General features: G+C 39.0%; 1 protein-coding gene across 1 annotated transcript in view; it reads right to left on the bottom strand.

The window, feature by feature from the left end:
* LOC125238960 (putative ammonium transporter 2) overlaps positions 1 to 15,240 on the bottom strand; it is a 54,509-nt gene that overhangs the window by 34,570 nt on the left and 4,699 nt on the right. The window contains exons 2-5 of the mRNA XM_048146460.1: positions 11,214 to 11,300; positions 10,473 to 10,671; positions 2,524 to 2,669; positions 1,519 to 1,682 (exon numbers count right to left, since the gene is read on the bottom strand). Of these exons, the coding sequence (XP_048002417.1) occupies positions 1,519 to 1,682; positions 2,524 to 2,669; positions 10,473 to 10,671; positions 11,214 to 11,300 (596 nt within the window). The remainder of the gene's footprint in view (positions 1 to 1,518; positions 1,683 to 2,523; positions 2,670 to 10,472; positions 10,672 to 11,213; positions 11,301 to 15,240) is intronic.

The following is a 15,240-nucleotide window of genomic DNA, read 5'->3' as shown; positions in this document are numbered from 1 at the left end:
AATATAAAAATTTTACCTTCCAATAAAATTTGTATTATTTTGCCTGGTATATCCGAGGTCTGAGTGATGCCTTCCTGGTAGGCTTAATATACCGTCGGCACTTCTCCTCAACAATGAGGGTGGCTGGTGGCGGATCGGGGCGCGGGGGGCCTTGTGTTGCAGGTGGGGAAAAACGGGACTACCAACATCGCGGCGGTGAGACGCCGGAGCGACTTACAACGAACGATGGCGCCATCTATCGGTCCGATGCGACGTCTACGACGTACTCTCTCTATAAAGACCTCGGATATACCAGGCAAAATAATACAAATTTTATTGGAAGGTAAAATTTTTATATTTTTTACGCGATTCATACCTACTCAGAATCGCGAGGCCTTTCGATCCTGATAGGAGAAAAAAATGTTCCAAGTTTTCCATACATTTTTCAGACCTTCCATTCCGTTACCGCCATACAAAATTTATGAAAAAATGGTAACGGAATAGGGAAAAAACCTTGGGACACTTTTTTTTCTATTAGGATTGAAAGAGCTCGCGATTCTGATTGGAAACCACATAAAAAATTCCTTCCAAATCCAAAAAAAGTGGGGTGGACAACTTTGAAAAAAAATGACCCCGGTACCACATTGTCTCTTACCATGAAAATTAAAATCGCCCATATACACTGTGTTTTGTTTGTTTTCCTTTAAATTCAACACGCAGCACGTTCATTAGCATTACCTATCATGAACCACCCGCTTGCTTTTTTGTTAAATTCGAAAAAAAGATTAACCGATTCTAATATCCACGGTGAACTACCTACAGTAAGTTAAATAAAAGGTCTTTAACACAGATGTCATATATACCATAGATCAAGCAAACGTATCTACTTAGCGTGTCAAATGAACTCAGTGAAATCCACTGAGTTGTCCGTCTTTACTCGCAGCTTGCAGCTTTCGGGCGTCAATTTTTGTAAGTTGAAGTCAACCAAAACATAAAGAATGCCTCGTTACGTGATATTCAATTGCAACAACACAAAAATTATGAACAATCAAGAGCCTGAGACATATTTAAAATTACAGGCAAGAATCAACTTCAGTACAAAATTTGACACGCTCGGCCCCTATACAAATATATGAATTTGTTTCTTCTATCTAAATGAAGTTCTGTGGTCTTTAATTATAAGTCAGGTAAAATGACTAGTACTCGACAGTGTACCAGTAGATGTACAGTTTTAATTTTAAGTAACGTGTGTTTTAAGTAACAATTTTAAGTATAACCTAACCACAAAATTAAAATTTTGAAAAAACCCCGACCGCGACATAGTGGACCGATTTTCATGAAACATGGCTAAGAACACTCCCGACTAACTCAGCTTTCAAACAAAAAAAACTAAATCGAAATCGGTTCACCCGTTCGGGAGCTACGGTGCCACATACACACACACACACAGACAAACAGACAGACAGACAGACACGTCAAACTTATAACACCCCGTCGTTTTTGCGTCGGGGGTTAAAAATAAAAGTTTATGAAACTTACACCATAAGTGCTTCCAGAGTTGAAAGCGAGCCAGCCCCACCACAGTACAAAGGTGCCCATGACGGCGTTGACAGGGTTACCAAGCGGCAACGGGGCTGTGCCCTTAGCATAGCGGCCTAGGCGTGGGCCTAGCATGAGTGCTGAGGCGAATGCTGATGATCCACCTGGAATCAAAGGATTTTATTTTTGTGACATTGCACTGACCGGTTGACACTGGCCTACGCCACAATTTAACACATATCCCACAGTCGACGACACCCCCGGGTAGAAAGGGGTGGTCAAATTCTTAATCCGTTAGCACACGAGACTTTTGTATGTAAGTTAGTTACCAATAAGGTGCACTAGGCCGGAACCAGCGATTTTACAGCTCCTAGGTGACTCAGGAACCCGTGGGAACCCCACACCAAGCCCTGATAAACCTTCGTAAGAACACGATATATCCGATAGCTACCAATAAGATGAACTGGCCCTGAGCCAGCGATATTTACAGCTTCTAGGCGACTCAGGAACCCATGAGAACCCCACGCCAAGCACTGATATAACTTCGTAAGGACGATCTATGCGAGTTTTTTTACCAATAATATGCACAGGCTTGCGATGCCTGTGATGTCTACAGCTCCTAGGCGACTCAGGAACCCATCAAAACCCCATTCGTAAGGAGGATATATGTGAGTAATTTACCAATAAGATGCACAGGGCCGGAGCATGCTATGTCTACAGCCCCTAGGCGACTCAGGAACCCATCAGAACCCCATCGCAAGGAGGATCTATGTGAGTTATTTACCAATAAGATGGGCCGGAGCATGCGATGTCTACAGCCCCTAGGCGACTCAGGAACCCATCAGAACCCCATCGTAAGGAGGATTTATGTGAGTTATTTATCAATAATATGCACAGGTCTAGAGCCTGCGATTTCTACAGCCCCTAGACGACTCAGGAACCCGTGGGAACCCCATACCAAGCACTAATACACCTCTATAAGGACGATCTAAGTGAGTTATTTACCAATGAGATGGACAGGTCCAGAGCCAGCTATGTCTACAGCTCCTAGGCGACTCAGGAACCCGTGGGAACCCCACACCCAGCCCGCTGGCACGCAGTAGACGATGGTATTCAGGAATGAGAAGAGGCAGTACGCTTTGAAGTTGCATCTGAAAAAACATGACATCTGCAATAGACCGGTTTAGAATAAATTTAAAAGTCATTTAGGTACACATCTTTCAACCTAATTGGACGCGCACCGTGCGGTTCCAGAGGAATTTCCTCCCGCGGACGCTCCGGCTGTGGAATGAGCTCCCTGCCGAGGTATTCCCGATGAATTACAGTATGGGGGTTCCTCAAAAAAGGAGTGTACAAGTTGCTAATGGGTCGGTAACACGCATGTGACACCCCTTGAGTTGCAGGCGTCCATAGGTTACGCTGATCGCATTCCATCGATGTTTTTGCCAACGATGTGGTATAAAAAAGTGGAAAGTACTATCCTGAGTGATACTTGAACTCACGGGCTCTGTAATGCTCCAGTGCTCTGCCATCTGAGCCACATTTCAACCACGGTTAGCGATAAACATTCCACCGTTGAAACTTTTGGATTTTCTGTGTGTGTGTCTGTCTGTGGCATCGTAGCTCTCGAACGGATGAACCGATTTTGATTTAGTTTGTTTTGTCTGAAAGCTGAGTTAGTCGGGAGTGTTCTTAGCCATGTTTCATGAAAATCGGTCCACTAGAATTGACAGAGAATACATTGGAAAATAAATTAATAGTTTAAAAAACACTATAAAACACGCTTTTATAAATGCACGTAAAAGCCAAAAATAAATTATGGATCGTTCAAGTTGTCTCTATTTGTGAGCTGAAGTTTAAAAACTATGTGCTTTTAATTATAATATTTGATTGTAAAAGCGTGGGGCGCTGGAACAGGAAAGACTTTTTGTATAACTTGCTGATAAATCAAATTATGCTATGTTACGGGAAGGAGGTTACACAGATTGACGCGCTAACTGGAGTTGCAGCATCACTAGTAGGTTCTACATTAAACAGTCAAATCAATTAAAAGTCAGTGTTCAAAGTAGGTACCAGTTTGTCGAACTCAGACAAAATATGCGCTAGTAGCGAGGAGAGTCGACAGTCACCGACACTTAGAACGCCGCTTTTTTCCGGTAATCAAAGTACAAATGGGGAAAGTGTCTACAGTGACAGGATGCAGAGTTCTTGTTCGTGGACGAGATATCTTTGGTTCTCTTTGGTAACCCTTAGGCGGCATATGTAAACGTTATGTTCTTATGCAACTTCATTCGCCAGGAAGTTCGGATTAGTATTTGTTTACAAGAAAGTCTTTCCTGTTCCAGCGCCCCACGCTTTTACAATCAAATATTATAATTAAAAGCACATAGTTTTTAAACTTCAGCTCACAAATAGAGACAACTTGAACGATCCATAATTTATTTTTGGCTTTTACGTGCATTTATAAAAGCGTGTTTTATAGTGTTTTTTAAACTATTAATTTATTTTATACTTTTTAGTCATTAATAATGAAATACTTTTAACATTTATACATAAATTTATTTCAAGTAGGCGGATTTTACATGCCATTTGTGGCTTAACGTGTACTTATTGCTAATTGCTACTTAATAATAACTAGCGGCTACCTTCTTATTACGGTATTATCATAAAAATGTTTATACCTAGTAAGTTATCCGTAAAAGATAGACAATATAGACATGTGCCATCGCGGACTTTTTGAAGACATTAGAGAGACATACTTTCGCCATACATTGTTTTGAAGCTCTCAGCTAGTGGGATTTTGTTTGACTCGATTAGAAAATATTGTCACATTTCAACTAATTCAAACAAAATTTAAGTATTTCTTTTTTGCCGAGCCCCCTTTATTTGCTCTTAAGGGTCACAGGAAAACCATTACCCAACTTATTTTAAATACAACGTTGATCTTTCTTTTATGCGGAGGCTTCGCCCCCCGAGCCCCCTTTGTTTGCTCTTAAAGGTCACAAGAAAACGCTAACCCAACTTATCTTAAATACTACGTTGATCTTTCTTTCATGCGGGGGCTTCGCCCCGAGCCCCCTTTGTTTGCTCTTAAAGGTCACAAGAAAACGCTAACCCAACTTATTCTAAATACTACGTTGATCTTTCTTTCATGCGGGGGCTTGGCCCCCGAGCCCCCTTTGTTTGCTCTGAAAGGTCAAAAGAAAACCCTAAACCAACTTATTTTAAATACAACGTTGATCTTTCTTTCATGGGGGGCTTCGCCCCCGAGCCCCCCTTTGTTTGCTCTTAAGGTCACAAGAAAACGCTAACCCAACTTATTCTAAATACTACGTTGTTCTTTCTTTCATGCGGGGGCTTCGCCCCCGAGCCCCCTTTGTTTGCTCTGAAAGGTCACAAGAAAACGCTAACCCAACTTATTTTAAATACTACGTTAATCTTTCTTTTATGCCCGGCTTCGCCCCCGAGCCCCCTTTGTTTGCTCTTAAAGGTCACAGAAAACCCTAACCCAACTTATTTTAAATACTACGTTGATCTTTCTTTTATGCCCGGCTTCGCCCCCCAAGCCCCCTTTGTTTGCTCTTAAAGGTCACAAGAAAACGCTAACCCAACTTATCTTAAATACTACGTTGATCTCTCTTTCATGCGGGGGCTTCGCCCCCCGAGCCCCCCTTTGTTTGCTCTTAAAGGTCACAAGAAAACGCTAACCCAACTTATTTTAAATACTACGTTGATCTTTCTTTCATGCGGGGGCTTCGCCCCCGAGCCCCCCTTTGTTTGCTCTTAAAGGTCACAAGAAAACGCTAACCCAACTTATTCTAAATACTACGTTGATCTTTCTTTCATGCGGGGGGCTTCGCCCCCCGAGCCCCCCTTTTCTTTACTCTTAAGGATCACAAGAAAACCTTAACCCAACCTATTCTAAATACTACGTTGTTCTTTCTTTCATGCGGGGGCTTCGCCCCCCGAGCCCCCCTTTGTTTGCTCTGAAAGGTCACAAGAAAACGCTAACCCAACTTATTTTAAATACTACGTTAATCTTTCTTTTATGCGGGGGCTTCGCCCCCGAGCCCCCCCCTTTTCGTTACTCTTAAGGGTAACAAGAAAACCCTAACCCAACTTATTTTAAATACAACGTTTATCTTTCTTTTATGCGGGGGGCTTCGCCCCCCGAGCCCCCCTTTTCTTTACCCTTAAGGATCACAAGAAAACCTTAACCCAACTTATTCTAAATACTACGTTGTTCTTTCTTTCATGCGGGGGGCTTCGCCCCCCGAGCCCCCCTTTGTTTGCTCTGAAAGGTCACAAGAAAACGCTAACCCAACTTATTTTAAATACTACGTTAATCTTTCTTTTATGCGGGGGGCTTCGCCCCCCGAGCCCCTCTTTTCGTTACTCTTAAGGGTAACAGGAAAACCCCAACCCAACTTATTTTAAATACAACGTTTATCTTTCTTTTATGCGGGGGCTTCGCCCCCGAGCCCCCTTTGTTTGCTCTTAAAGGTCACAAGAAAACGCTAACCCAACTTATCTTAAATACTACGTTGATCTTTCTTTCATGCGGGGGACTTCGCCCCCCGAGCCCCCCTTTGTTTGCTCTTAAAGGTCACAAGAAAACGCTAACCCAACTTATTCTAAATACTACGTTGATCTTTCTTTCATGCGGGGGCTTGACCCCCGAGCCCCCTTTGTTTGCTCTGAAAGGTCACAAGAAAACCCTAAACCAACTTATTTTAAATACAACGTTGATCTTTCTTTCATGCGGGGGGCTTCGCCCCCCGAGCCCCCCTTTGTTTGCTCTTAAAGGTCACAAGAAAACGCTAACCCAACTTATTTTAAATACAACGTTGATCTTTCTTTTATGCGGGGGGCTTTGCCCCCGAGCCCCCCTTTGTTTGCTCTTAAAGGTCACAAGAAAACGCTAACCCAACTTATCTTAAATACTACGTTGATCTTTCTTTCATGCGGGGGGCTTCGCCCCCCGAGCCCCCCTTTGTTTGCTCTTAAAGGTCACAAGAAAACGCAAACTCAACTTATTCTAAATACTACGTTGATCTTTCTTTCATGCGGGGGGCTTCGCCCCCCGAGCCCCTCTTTTCTTTACTCTTAAGGATCACAAGAAAACCTTAACCCAACTTATTTTAAATACAACGTTGATCTTTCTTTCATGCTTCCCCCTCGAGCCCCCCCCCCCCTTTTTTCTGTTCATATCTTCCGGCACCATCATCAGGCCTTGAAACCTAATCGTAGTCATAGTTCATTACAAGGCTTTTCTAAGAAGCCCAAAAACAGCTATGATACGATGTTCCATCATGTAGTTCCAGTTCATATCTTCCGGCTCCATCATCAGACCTTGAAACCTAATCGTAGTCAAAGTTCATTACAAGACTTTTCTAAGAAGCTCAAAAACAGCTATGATACTATGTTCCATCATGTAGTTCCAGTTCATATCTTCCGGCTCCATCATCAGACCTTGAAACCTAATCGTAGTCAAAGTTCATTACAAGACTTTTCTAAGAAGCCCAAAAACAGCTATGATACGATGTTCCATCATGTAGTTCCAGTTCATATCTTCCGGCTCCATCATCAGACCCTGAAACCTAATTGTAGTCAAAGTTCATTACAAGACTTTCCTAAGAAGCCCAAAAACAGCTATGATACGATGTTCCATCATGTAGTTCCAGTTCATATCTTCCGGCTCCATCATCAGACCTTGAAACCTAATCGTAGTCAAAGTTCATTACAAGACTTTTCTAAGAAACCCAAAAACAGCTATGATACGATGTTCCATCATGTAGTTCCAGTTCATATCTTTCGGCTTCATCATCAGACCTTGAAACCTAATTGTAGTCAAAGTTCATTACAAGACTTTTCTAAGAAACCCAAAAACGGCTATGATACGATGTTCCATCATGTAGTTCCAGTTCATATCTTCCGACTCCATCATCAGATCAGCTCAACAGTACCATATTATTGTATTGTCATCGGAACTACATATAGCTGCCAATTTTCATTACGCTACGACTCCTGGAAGATGGTTAAATTAGCCTCCGCAGATTCCATTACATAGTTAGTTACATACACGACGACCTAATAAAAGCGTGTTAATTAATAAATATTACTTAGGTTAGTAAATTAAGTGTGATACAGATCACCGTAACCTATGGACGCCTGCAACTCAAACAGTGTCACATGCGCGTTGCCACTCCATTAGAAACTTGTACATTCCCTTTTGCTGTGTTAAGTACACAGCAAAAAGAGTGTACAAGTTCCAAGGAGGGTTCGGGTTGCCGACGACTCAAAGGACAATAAACGGAACAAGTTAGTTCCGTAAGTCCTCCCGTCATCAGCACACCGCACCCTCGTTGAGCTCTGGCAACCTTACTCACCGACAGGAACACAACACTATGAGTAGGGTCTAGTGCTATTTGGGTTGGCCTTCGAATTGTTACGAACGTGTCATGCTATTTCAGTCAGTGTTAATACAAGATGTACTGACATTGACTGAACTAGCATGACAAGACAAATACGAACGTTTCCGAAGGAAACCCTTTTTGCACTACATCTGTACTTATGTATAATTTGTCGACCAGTCTGGCGCAGTCGGTAGTGACCCTGCCTGCTACGCCGCGGTCCCGGGTTCGAATCCCGGTAAGGGCATTTATTTGTGTGATGAGCACAGATATTTGTTCCTGAGTCATGGATGTTTTCTATGTATACCGGGTGGGCCCTGTAACAAAAGCAAAAAATTAAACTGTAGACTATACTCCTTATACTGACCAACGTTTGTTCAGCAACTTTTAAAAATAACGTGTATTTTGATTTTTATCACCCTTGAAAGTTTTTCCTAAGAGTTAATGTATTGCGAATTCTGTTAAGTCTAAAGCGTGACAGATAACGTCAATGACAACAATAATGGCGTACATTGAAGCTAATATTTATTTTGTATGAAAAATTAAAAAATTCAAGACGTCTTAATTTTTAAAAGTCGCTGAACAAATGTTGGTCAGTTTAAGGAGTATAGCCTACGGTTTAATTTTTTGCTTTTGTTACAGGCCCCACCCTGTATAAGTATTTATATATTATATCGTTGTCTGAGTACCTGCAACACAAGCCTTCTAGAGCTTACCGTGGGACTTAGTCAATCTGTGTAACAATGTCCTATAATATTTATTATTTATTTATTTATTTATTTATAATTGTTATGTTAGTGTGTATTTTCTTACCTTTCAGCCATAGCACCACTGACGATAGTGGTAGCTGTAGTAGCGAACGACAGTTGAAAGAGGAAGGAGGCGAAAACGGGACCCATGAGAGAGTCGCCCACTGGTGGGTCGATCGGGAAGACCTTGCCCTAAGACTGCGATTTACAGTCTTTGTCGAAAGGCGAATTTAAAAATGTAGAATGTAGTATGTACTTAAATTGAATAACCAAATTCAGTTTTTCTAATGAATGAAGAAGAGGGTGTATTTTCCTACGTTATTTATACTCTGGCACACCCTGGTTATCAGTAGAAAGACGTATTTTAAAACTGTAAAATTAAAAAAAAAACACTTTTCTTGTGACAAAGTAGGCGTGTCTGAGTATATCTATGATACAGTTTATATTTTGTAAGTAAAAGTCGTTTTTTTTTAGTAAATACATTTATATATTTTTTTTTAATTTTTGATTTTTATGATTAATTATATAACTGGCAAAAAATTTACCTCGAGAATTTTTGCTTTTTTTCCTATAATAGCTATAAATAAGTATAATAATTATGTTTTTACCTTTCAGCCATAGCACCACTGACAATAGTAGTAGCTGTAGTAGCGAACGACAGTTGAAAGAGGAAGGAGGCGAAAACGGGACCCATGAGAGAATCTCCCACCGGTGGGTCGATCAGGAAGACCTTGCCCTAAGACTGCGTTTTACAGTCTTTGTCGAAAGGCGAATTTAAAAATGTAGAATGTATACTCTGTCAACCAAGTCTGTCAGTAAATAAGAACAAAGAAAACTATATGCATCCTTTTCTTTAGGGTGCTAGAGAAAAGGATACCTATAGTTTTCTTACTTCTTATTTACTGACAGACTTGTTTGACAGAATATAGTATGTACTTAGATTGAATAACCAAATTCAGTTTTTCTAATGAATGAAGAAGAGGGTGTATTTACCTACGTTATTTAAACTCTGGCACACCCTGGTTATCAGTAGAAAGACGTATTTTAAAACTGTAAAATTAAAAAAAAAACACTTTTCTTGTGACAAAGTAGGCGTGTCTGAGTACCTATATCTATGATACAGTTTATATTTTGTAAATAAAACTCGTTTTTTTTAGTAAATACATTTTTTTTTTATGATTAATTATATAACTGGCAAAAAATTTACCTCGAGAATTTTTGCTTTTTTTCCTATAATAGCTATAAATAAGTATAATAATTATGTTTTTACCTTTCAGCCATAGCACCACTGACAATAGTGGTAGCTGTAGTAGCGAACGACAGTTGAAAGAGGAAGGAGGCGAAAACGGGACCCATGAGAGAGTCGCCCACCGGTGGGTCGATCAGGAAGACCTTGCCCTAAGACTGCGTTTTACAGTCTTTGTCGAAAGGCGAATTTAAAAATGTAGAATGTAGTATGTACTTAAATTGAATAACCAAATTCAGTTTTTCTAATGAATGAAGAAGAGGGTGTATTTACCTACGTTATTTATACTCTGGCACACCCTGGTTATCAGTAGAAAGACGTATTTTAAAACTGTAAAATTAAAAAAAAAACACTTTTCTTGTGACAAAGTAGGCGTGTCTGAGTATATCTATGATACAGTTTATATTTTGTAAGTAAAACTCGGTTTTTTTATTAAATACATTTTTTTTTTATGATTAATTATATAACTGGCAAAAAATTTACCTCGAGAATTTTTGCTTTTTTTCCTATAATAGCTATAAATAAGTATAATAATTATGTTTTTACCTTTCAGCCATAGCACCACTGACAATAGTAGTAGCTGTAGTAGCGAACGACAGTTGAAAGAGGAAGGAGGCGAAAACGGGACCCATGAGAGAATCTCCCACCGGTGGGTCGATCAGGAAGTCGCCCACTCCAATCACTGGGTTCGAGTAAGGACCTTGCCCGAATGACATTCCGTAGCCGAAGATCCAGTATGTTAGGCCTGGGCGGAAAACGTAAAGTTAATAAAAAAATTAAAAATAAAATAAAACTTTGAAATCTTGTATTTTATTATGTGTTCACTTGTTCAGTAAGTACTTTTCGTATGATACTTAGGCATTATGTTTATGGACAGTAGTTATGTTTAAACATAATTTCTATTTAGTAAGTCAGAGAGAAAGATATAAGGTATAGCGGGGCAATTAAGACTGGGGGCAAAAGCAACTGATCTGTTTTTTCCATGTTTTACAATGTGTGCATTATTAATTAGAGTGACCATCGGTTATTATATGACACGCGTGTTCAGTAGGTACATGTGGAACTCAACTTAATAGTGTAATAATGGAAAAAAATGATTAATTACAATTGCCCCCCAGTCGGGATTTGCCCGCTGTACCTTAAAGTAAATGCATTGACCGTTACGTTCACGTCGTATTTCATAGTACCTAATTCCATATTAGTAAATCGTTTTGGCAGTTCTTAAAAAGAAGCTGATTTGACTAGTAAAGAACTAGCCTATTGGAGTTGGTTAAAAGGGAGACTTACCACCAAGAGAGATGTCTGCTAGATTCTTCATCATTATGTTGGCTTCATTTTTAATGGACACACACCCAGACTCTAGCATCCCGAAACCTGAAAAAAAATCAATAGAATTAACAATAATAATTTATGTCAGTGTAATGTCACAGTTTCGTTTTCTTTCGACCCCTTATTTGCCAAGAGTGGCACTGAAGCTTTAGTAGTTTCATGTGTTCTGCCTACCCCTTTATAGGATACAGGCATTATTGTATGTATGTATGTATGTAATAATTTATATGACTGAATTTTACATTTCCCTTTTGCTTTTATTATGTGCCCGATGCAACTGAAGTTCAAGATACTAATTTTAACATAAATAATTGCCTAATTTGGTATTTATGCCATACGATTAAATTAATAAATTTGTTTATGTGATATTTTATTTAACATTTATTTTAACGTCCCACTTTACCCCACTTTCCCCTAAGTTTCCGATTAAACGACCGGTCTGGCTCAATCGGTAGTGCCCTGCCTGCTGAGCCGCGGTCCTGGGTTCGAATCCCGGTAAGGGCATTTATTTGTGCGATGAGCACAGATATTTGTTTCTGAGTCATGGATGTTTTCTATGTATATATGTATTTATCTATTTAAGTATGTATATCGTCGCTTAGCACCCATAGTACAAGCTTTGCTTAGTTTGGGGCTAAGTTGATCTGTGTAAGGTGTCCACAATATTTATTATTTTTATTTGAACCTACGAGAATGTACTACGCACTCAGTACACGGTATCGACGTATGGGTCTACGATATGGGGTTCTTCAAAATAGGAGTGCGCAGGTTTTAAAGGTTAATAGTTATATTTATTTACCTGAAATACATATATCTAGAACAATTTTGTGTCAATATCAAGATACATTTGTTCAATATTATTTAACTAACTTAAATACTAACACAGATTTCAATATATAATTCTATAACACATCATCTTTAAAGGTTTTATATCTCAAAAACCGGCCAAGAGCGTGTCGGGCCACGCTCAGTGTAGGGTTCCGTAGTTTTCCGTATTTTTCTCAAAAACTACTGAACTTATCAAGTTCAAAACAATTTTCCTAGAAAGTCTTTATAAAGTTCTACTTTTGTGATTTTTTTCATATTTTTTAAACATATGGTTCAAAAGTTAGAGGGGGGGGCGCACTTTTTTTCCTTTAGGAGCGATTATTTCCGAAAATATTAATATTATCAGAAAACAATCTTAGTAAACCCATATTCATTTTGAAATGCCTATCCAACAATATATCACACGTTGGGGTTGGAATGAAAAAAAAATATCAGCCCCCACTTTACATGTAGGGGGGGTACCATAATAAAACATTTTTTTCCATTTTTTATTTTTGCACTTTGTTGGCGTGATTGATATACATATTGGTACCAAATTTCAGCTTTCTAGTGCTAACGGTTACTGAGATTATCCGCGGACGGACGGACGGACGGACGGACGGACAGACAGACAGACATGGTGAAACTATAAGGGTTCCTAGTTGACTACGGAACTCTAAAAACCATGTCATTTTCATCGAGGTCAAATTAGCTTAATGTGATAGCTAGTCAGATGTCCTATCACCCCTTTTCATTTTGGCATTGGTTTTAGGGACACCCAGTATATATATATATACATCCATATCTATATTATTATTTAATATTATAAATAGGAAAGTGTGTGTGTCTGTTTGTTTGTCCGTCTTTCACAGCAAAACGAAGCGACGAATTGCCGTGATTTTTGAAGTAGAGATATTTGAAGGGATGGAAAATGACATAGGCAATTTTTTGTCTTTCTACCCCCCACTTTTATAACATGGGGGGTGGAAGTTTGTATGGAGCGTTCCGCAATTTTTGAATTGAACGCGAGCGAAGCCGCGGGCAAAAGCTAGTAATATATCTTATACTTTTAAACGAGCAATTCTTGTATATTTATTTATTTATTTATATATACCGACGATCTCGGAAACCGCTCTAACGATTTCGCTGAAATTTGTTATGTGGGGGTTTTCGGGGGTAAAAAATCGATCTAGCGTAGCCTTAGATCCCGGAAAACGCGAATTTTCGAGTTTTCATGAGTTTTTCTTTCGCGTTAGTAAACGTAAAAGGCACGTATTTAACCGGGCGACTGAATAACCATAGAAATGGGTATCAAAAATAATAGTTTGGCGACTAAAATGGGGCCTCAAAATATTTAAATATGAGGTAGCATTTTAATGTCATTACGGCTACGGTTTATTCAGACGCGAGTACCAACTATTTATTTGGCAACTGAATTATTATATTGGAAACAATTTAAGAGATACAGTTTAATAGGAAAACGGCTGTCTATTAATATAAAATATACAGTTCTTTTAAAATATTTATATAGCAAATTAATATAAAAACTACATTTAAAATTTATACATCGGCACTCATCACCTGAGCTGTCAATTTAATAAAAAAAGGATTCTTATAAAATATAACGGTCGACAAAATATTATACTTATGGGTAAGAAATTAGGTGTTTGGGGGTGCAGGCAACTTCGTCTATACAATTAATTTAACTTTTCATGACGTAAAACTCTATCGAATATAAGGCTGGCCTTACGCAGTCTTAACATCACTCTGAAAGATTTTTTTTTTTGGCAGGAAAACCTTAATCATGATATGCTTTGGCATAAATCGTTCCGCAGATTTTATAATATCGAATCTTATGCTGGCATAATGTTAAAGAGCAAAATAATCTTCTAGATTAAGAGTACTTCCGTAGATTTTTGATTGCATAATATTTAGGCGGTAAAAAGTTGTCCATTTTCTTCCTATTTCTGTTTTGATAGCGAGTCATGTGTGTTGGTGAGTCATGGAAAACGGTCAACGTAACCTATGGACGACTGCAACTCAAGGGGTGTCACATGCGCGTTACCGACCCATTAGAAGCTTATACACTTCTTTTTGCTGTGTACTTATTATAAAATGATTTGGTACGCGTTCCCTCGTTTGCAACTCGCTCGAAAATAGGATGTGAAATATTTAAATACTACCCGTGGTTTACGGGTCTCAAATACGATGTTTGAATAGAATAAACATTTATTCGTGAACACAGGCAAGACAAATTACACATATTAACAACACGACAGAAAGGAATGAAGTGCCACGACATGGCCTCACCTCAGCGTGTTGCTGGTGACTTCCAGCGCTGATCTTCCGATCTTTATATGTATTTTTAAATTAAAGGAAAAATGGAAAAATTCACACCTCCCGCAGGACTCGAACCTGCGACCTTTGGCCTTGCCGGGGCCATCGCGCTTACCAACTGCGCAATATGTAATATCGCTCGCAGACGTTTCTGCATGATAAAAAAACAGATTTTATATGTGTTTAAAAAAAACCTACTTCCCAATAATTTTTTTTAGTTGCCTCCGCCATTTAAATACTACTTTAAACGATGAGCTAAGTATAATTATTTAGATGCTAACATCTATATGCCTACAAATATTAAAAATCTTACACTTTACAATACTAGGTGCCAATTATTATTTTAGTCGCCAAAGTATTGTTTAATGTTCCTCGGCAATATTTTTGTCGCTTGAAATTTGCTGCCGTTTTTTCAATAATAATGGTGCTTAGTATTTGAGGCTCGTATATTTTTTTTGTCGCCACAATATTAAAACACAGCCAAATTATATTATTGTATGCCCGACATAACTTCCCGTTTAATATTTTAGTTGCCCGGTTAATTATATGCCAACGTAAAATATGGTCCTTAATTTCGCCGCGCGCGCATCGATTCCGCTTAGCTCAGTCGTACGAGGTCGGTCTAATGTACGCAGATAGATCGTAGGTGTCAGGGTTTCGAATCCCGGCCAGAAATTAAGTTTTTGTTTTTTGTTTTTTTTTTGTTTTTGTATTTATAAGAGTTTTTAACACGCTTTTATTAGGTCGTCGTGTATGTAACTAACTATGTAATGGAATCTGCGGAGGCTAATTTAACCATCTTCCAAGGATCGTAGCGTAATGAAAATTGGCAGCTGTATGT

The sequence above is a fragment of the Leguminivora glycinivorella genome, chromosome 24 (genome assembly GCF_023078275.1).
Source record: "Leguminivora glycinivorella isolate SPB_JAAS2020 chromosome 24, LegGlyc_1.1, whole genome shotgun sequence".
In the NCBI taxonomy this organism is placed as follows: Eukaryota; Metazoa; Arthropoda; class Insecta; order Lepidoptera; family Tortricidae; genus Leguminivora; species Leguminivora glycinivorella.
The sequence above is the reverse complement of the archived record's forward strand: the minus strand, read 5'-3'. Positions and strand labels throughout refer to the sequence as shown.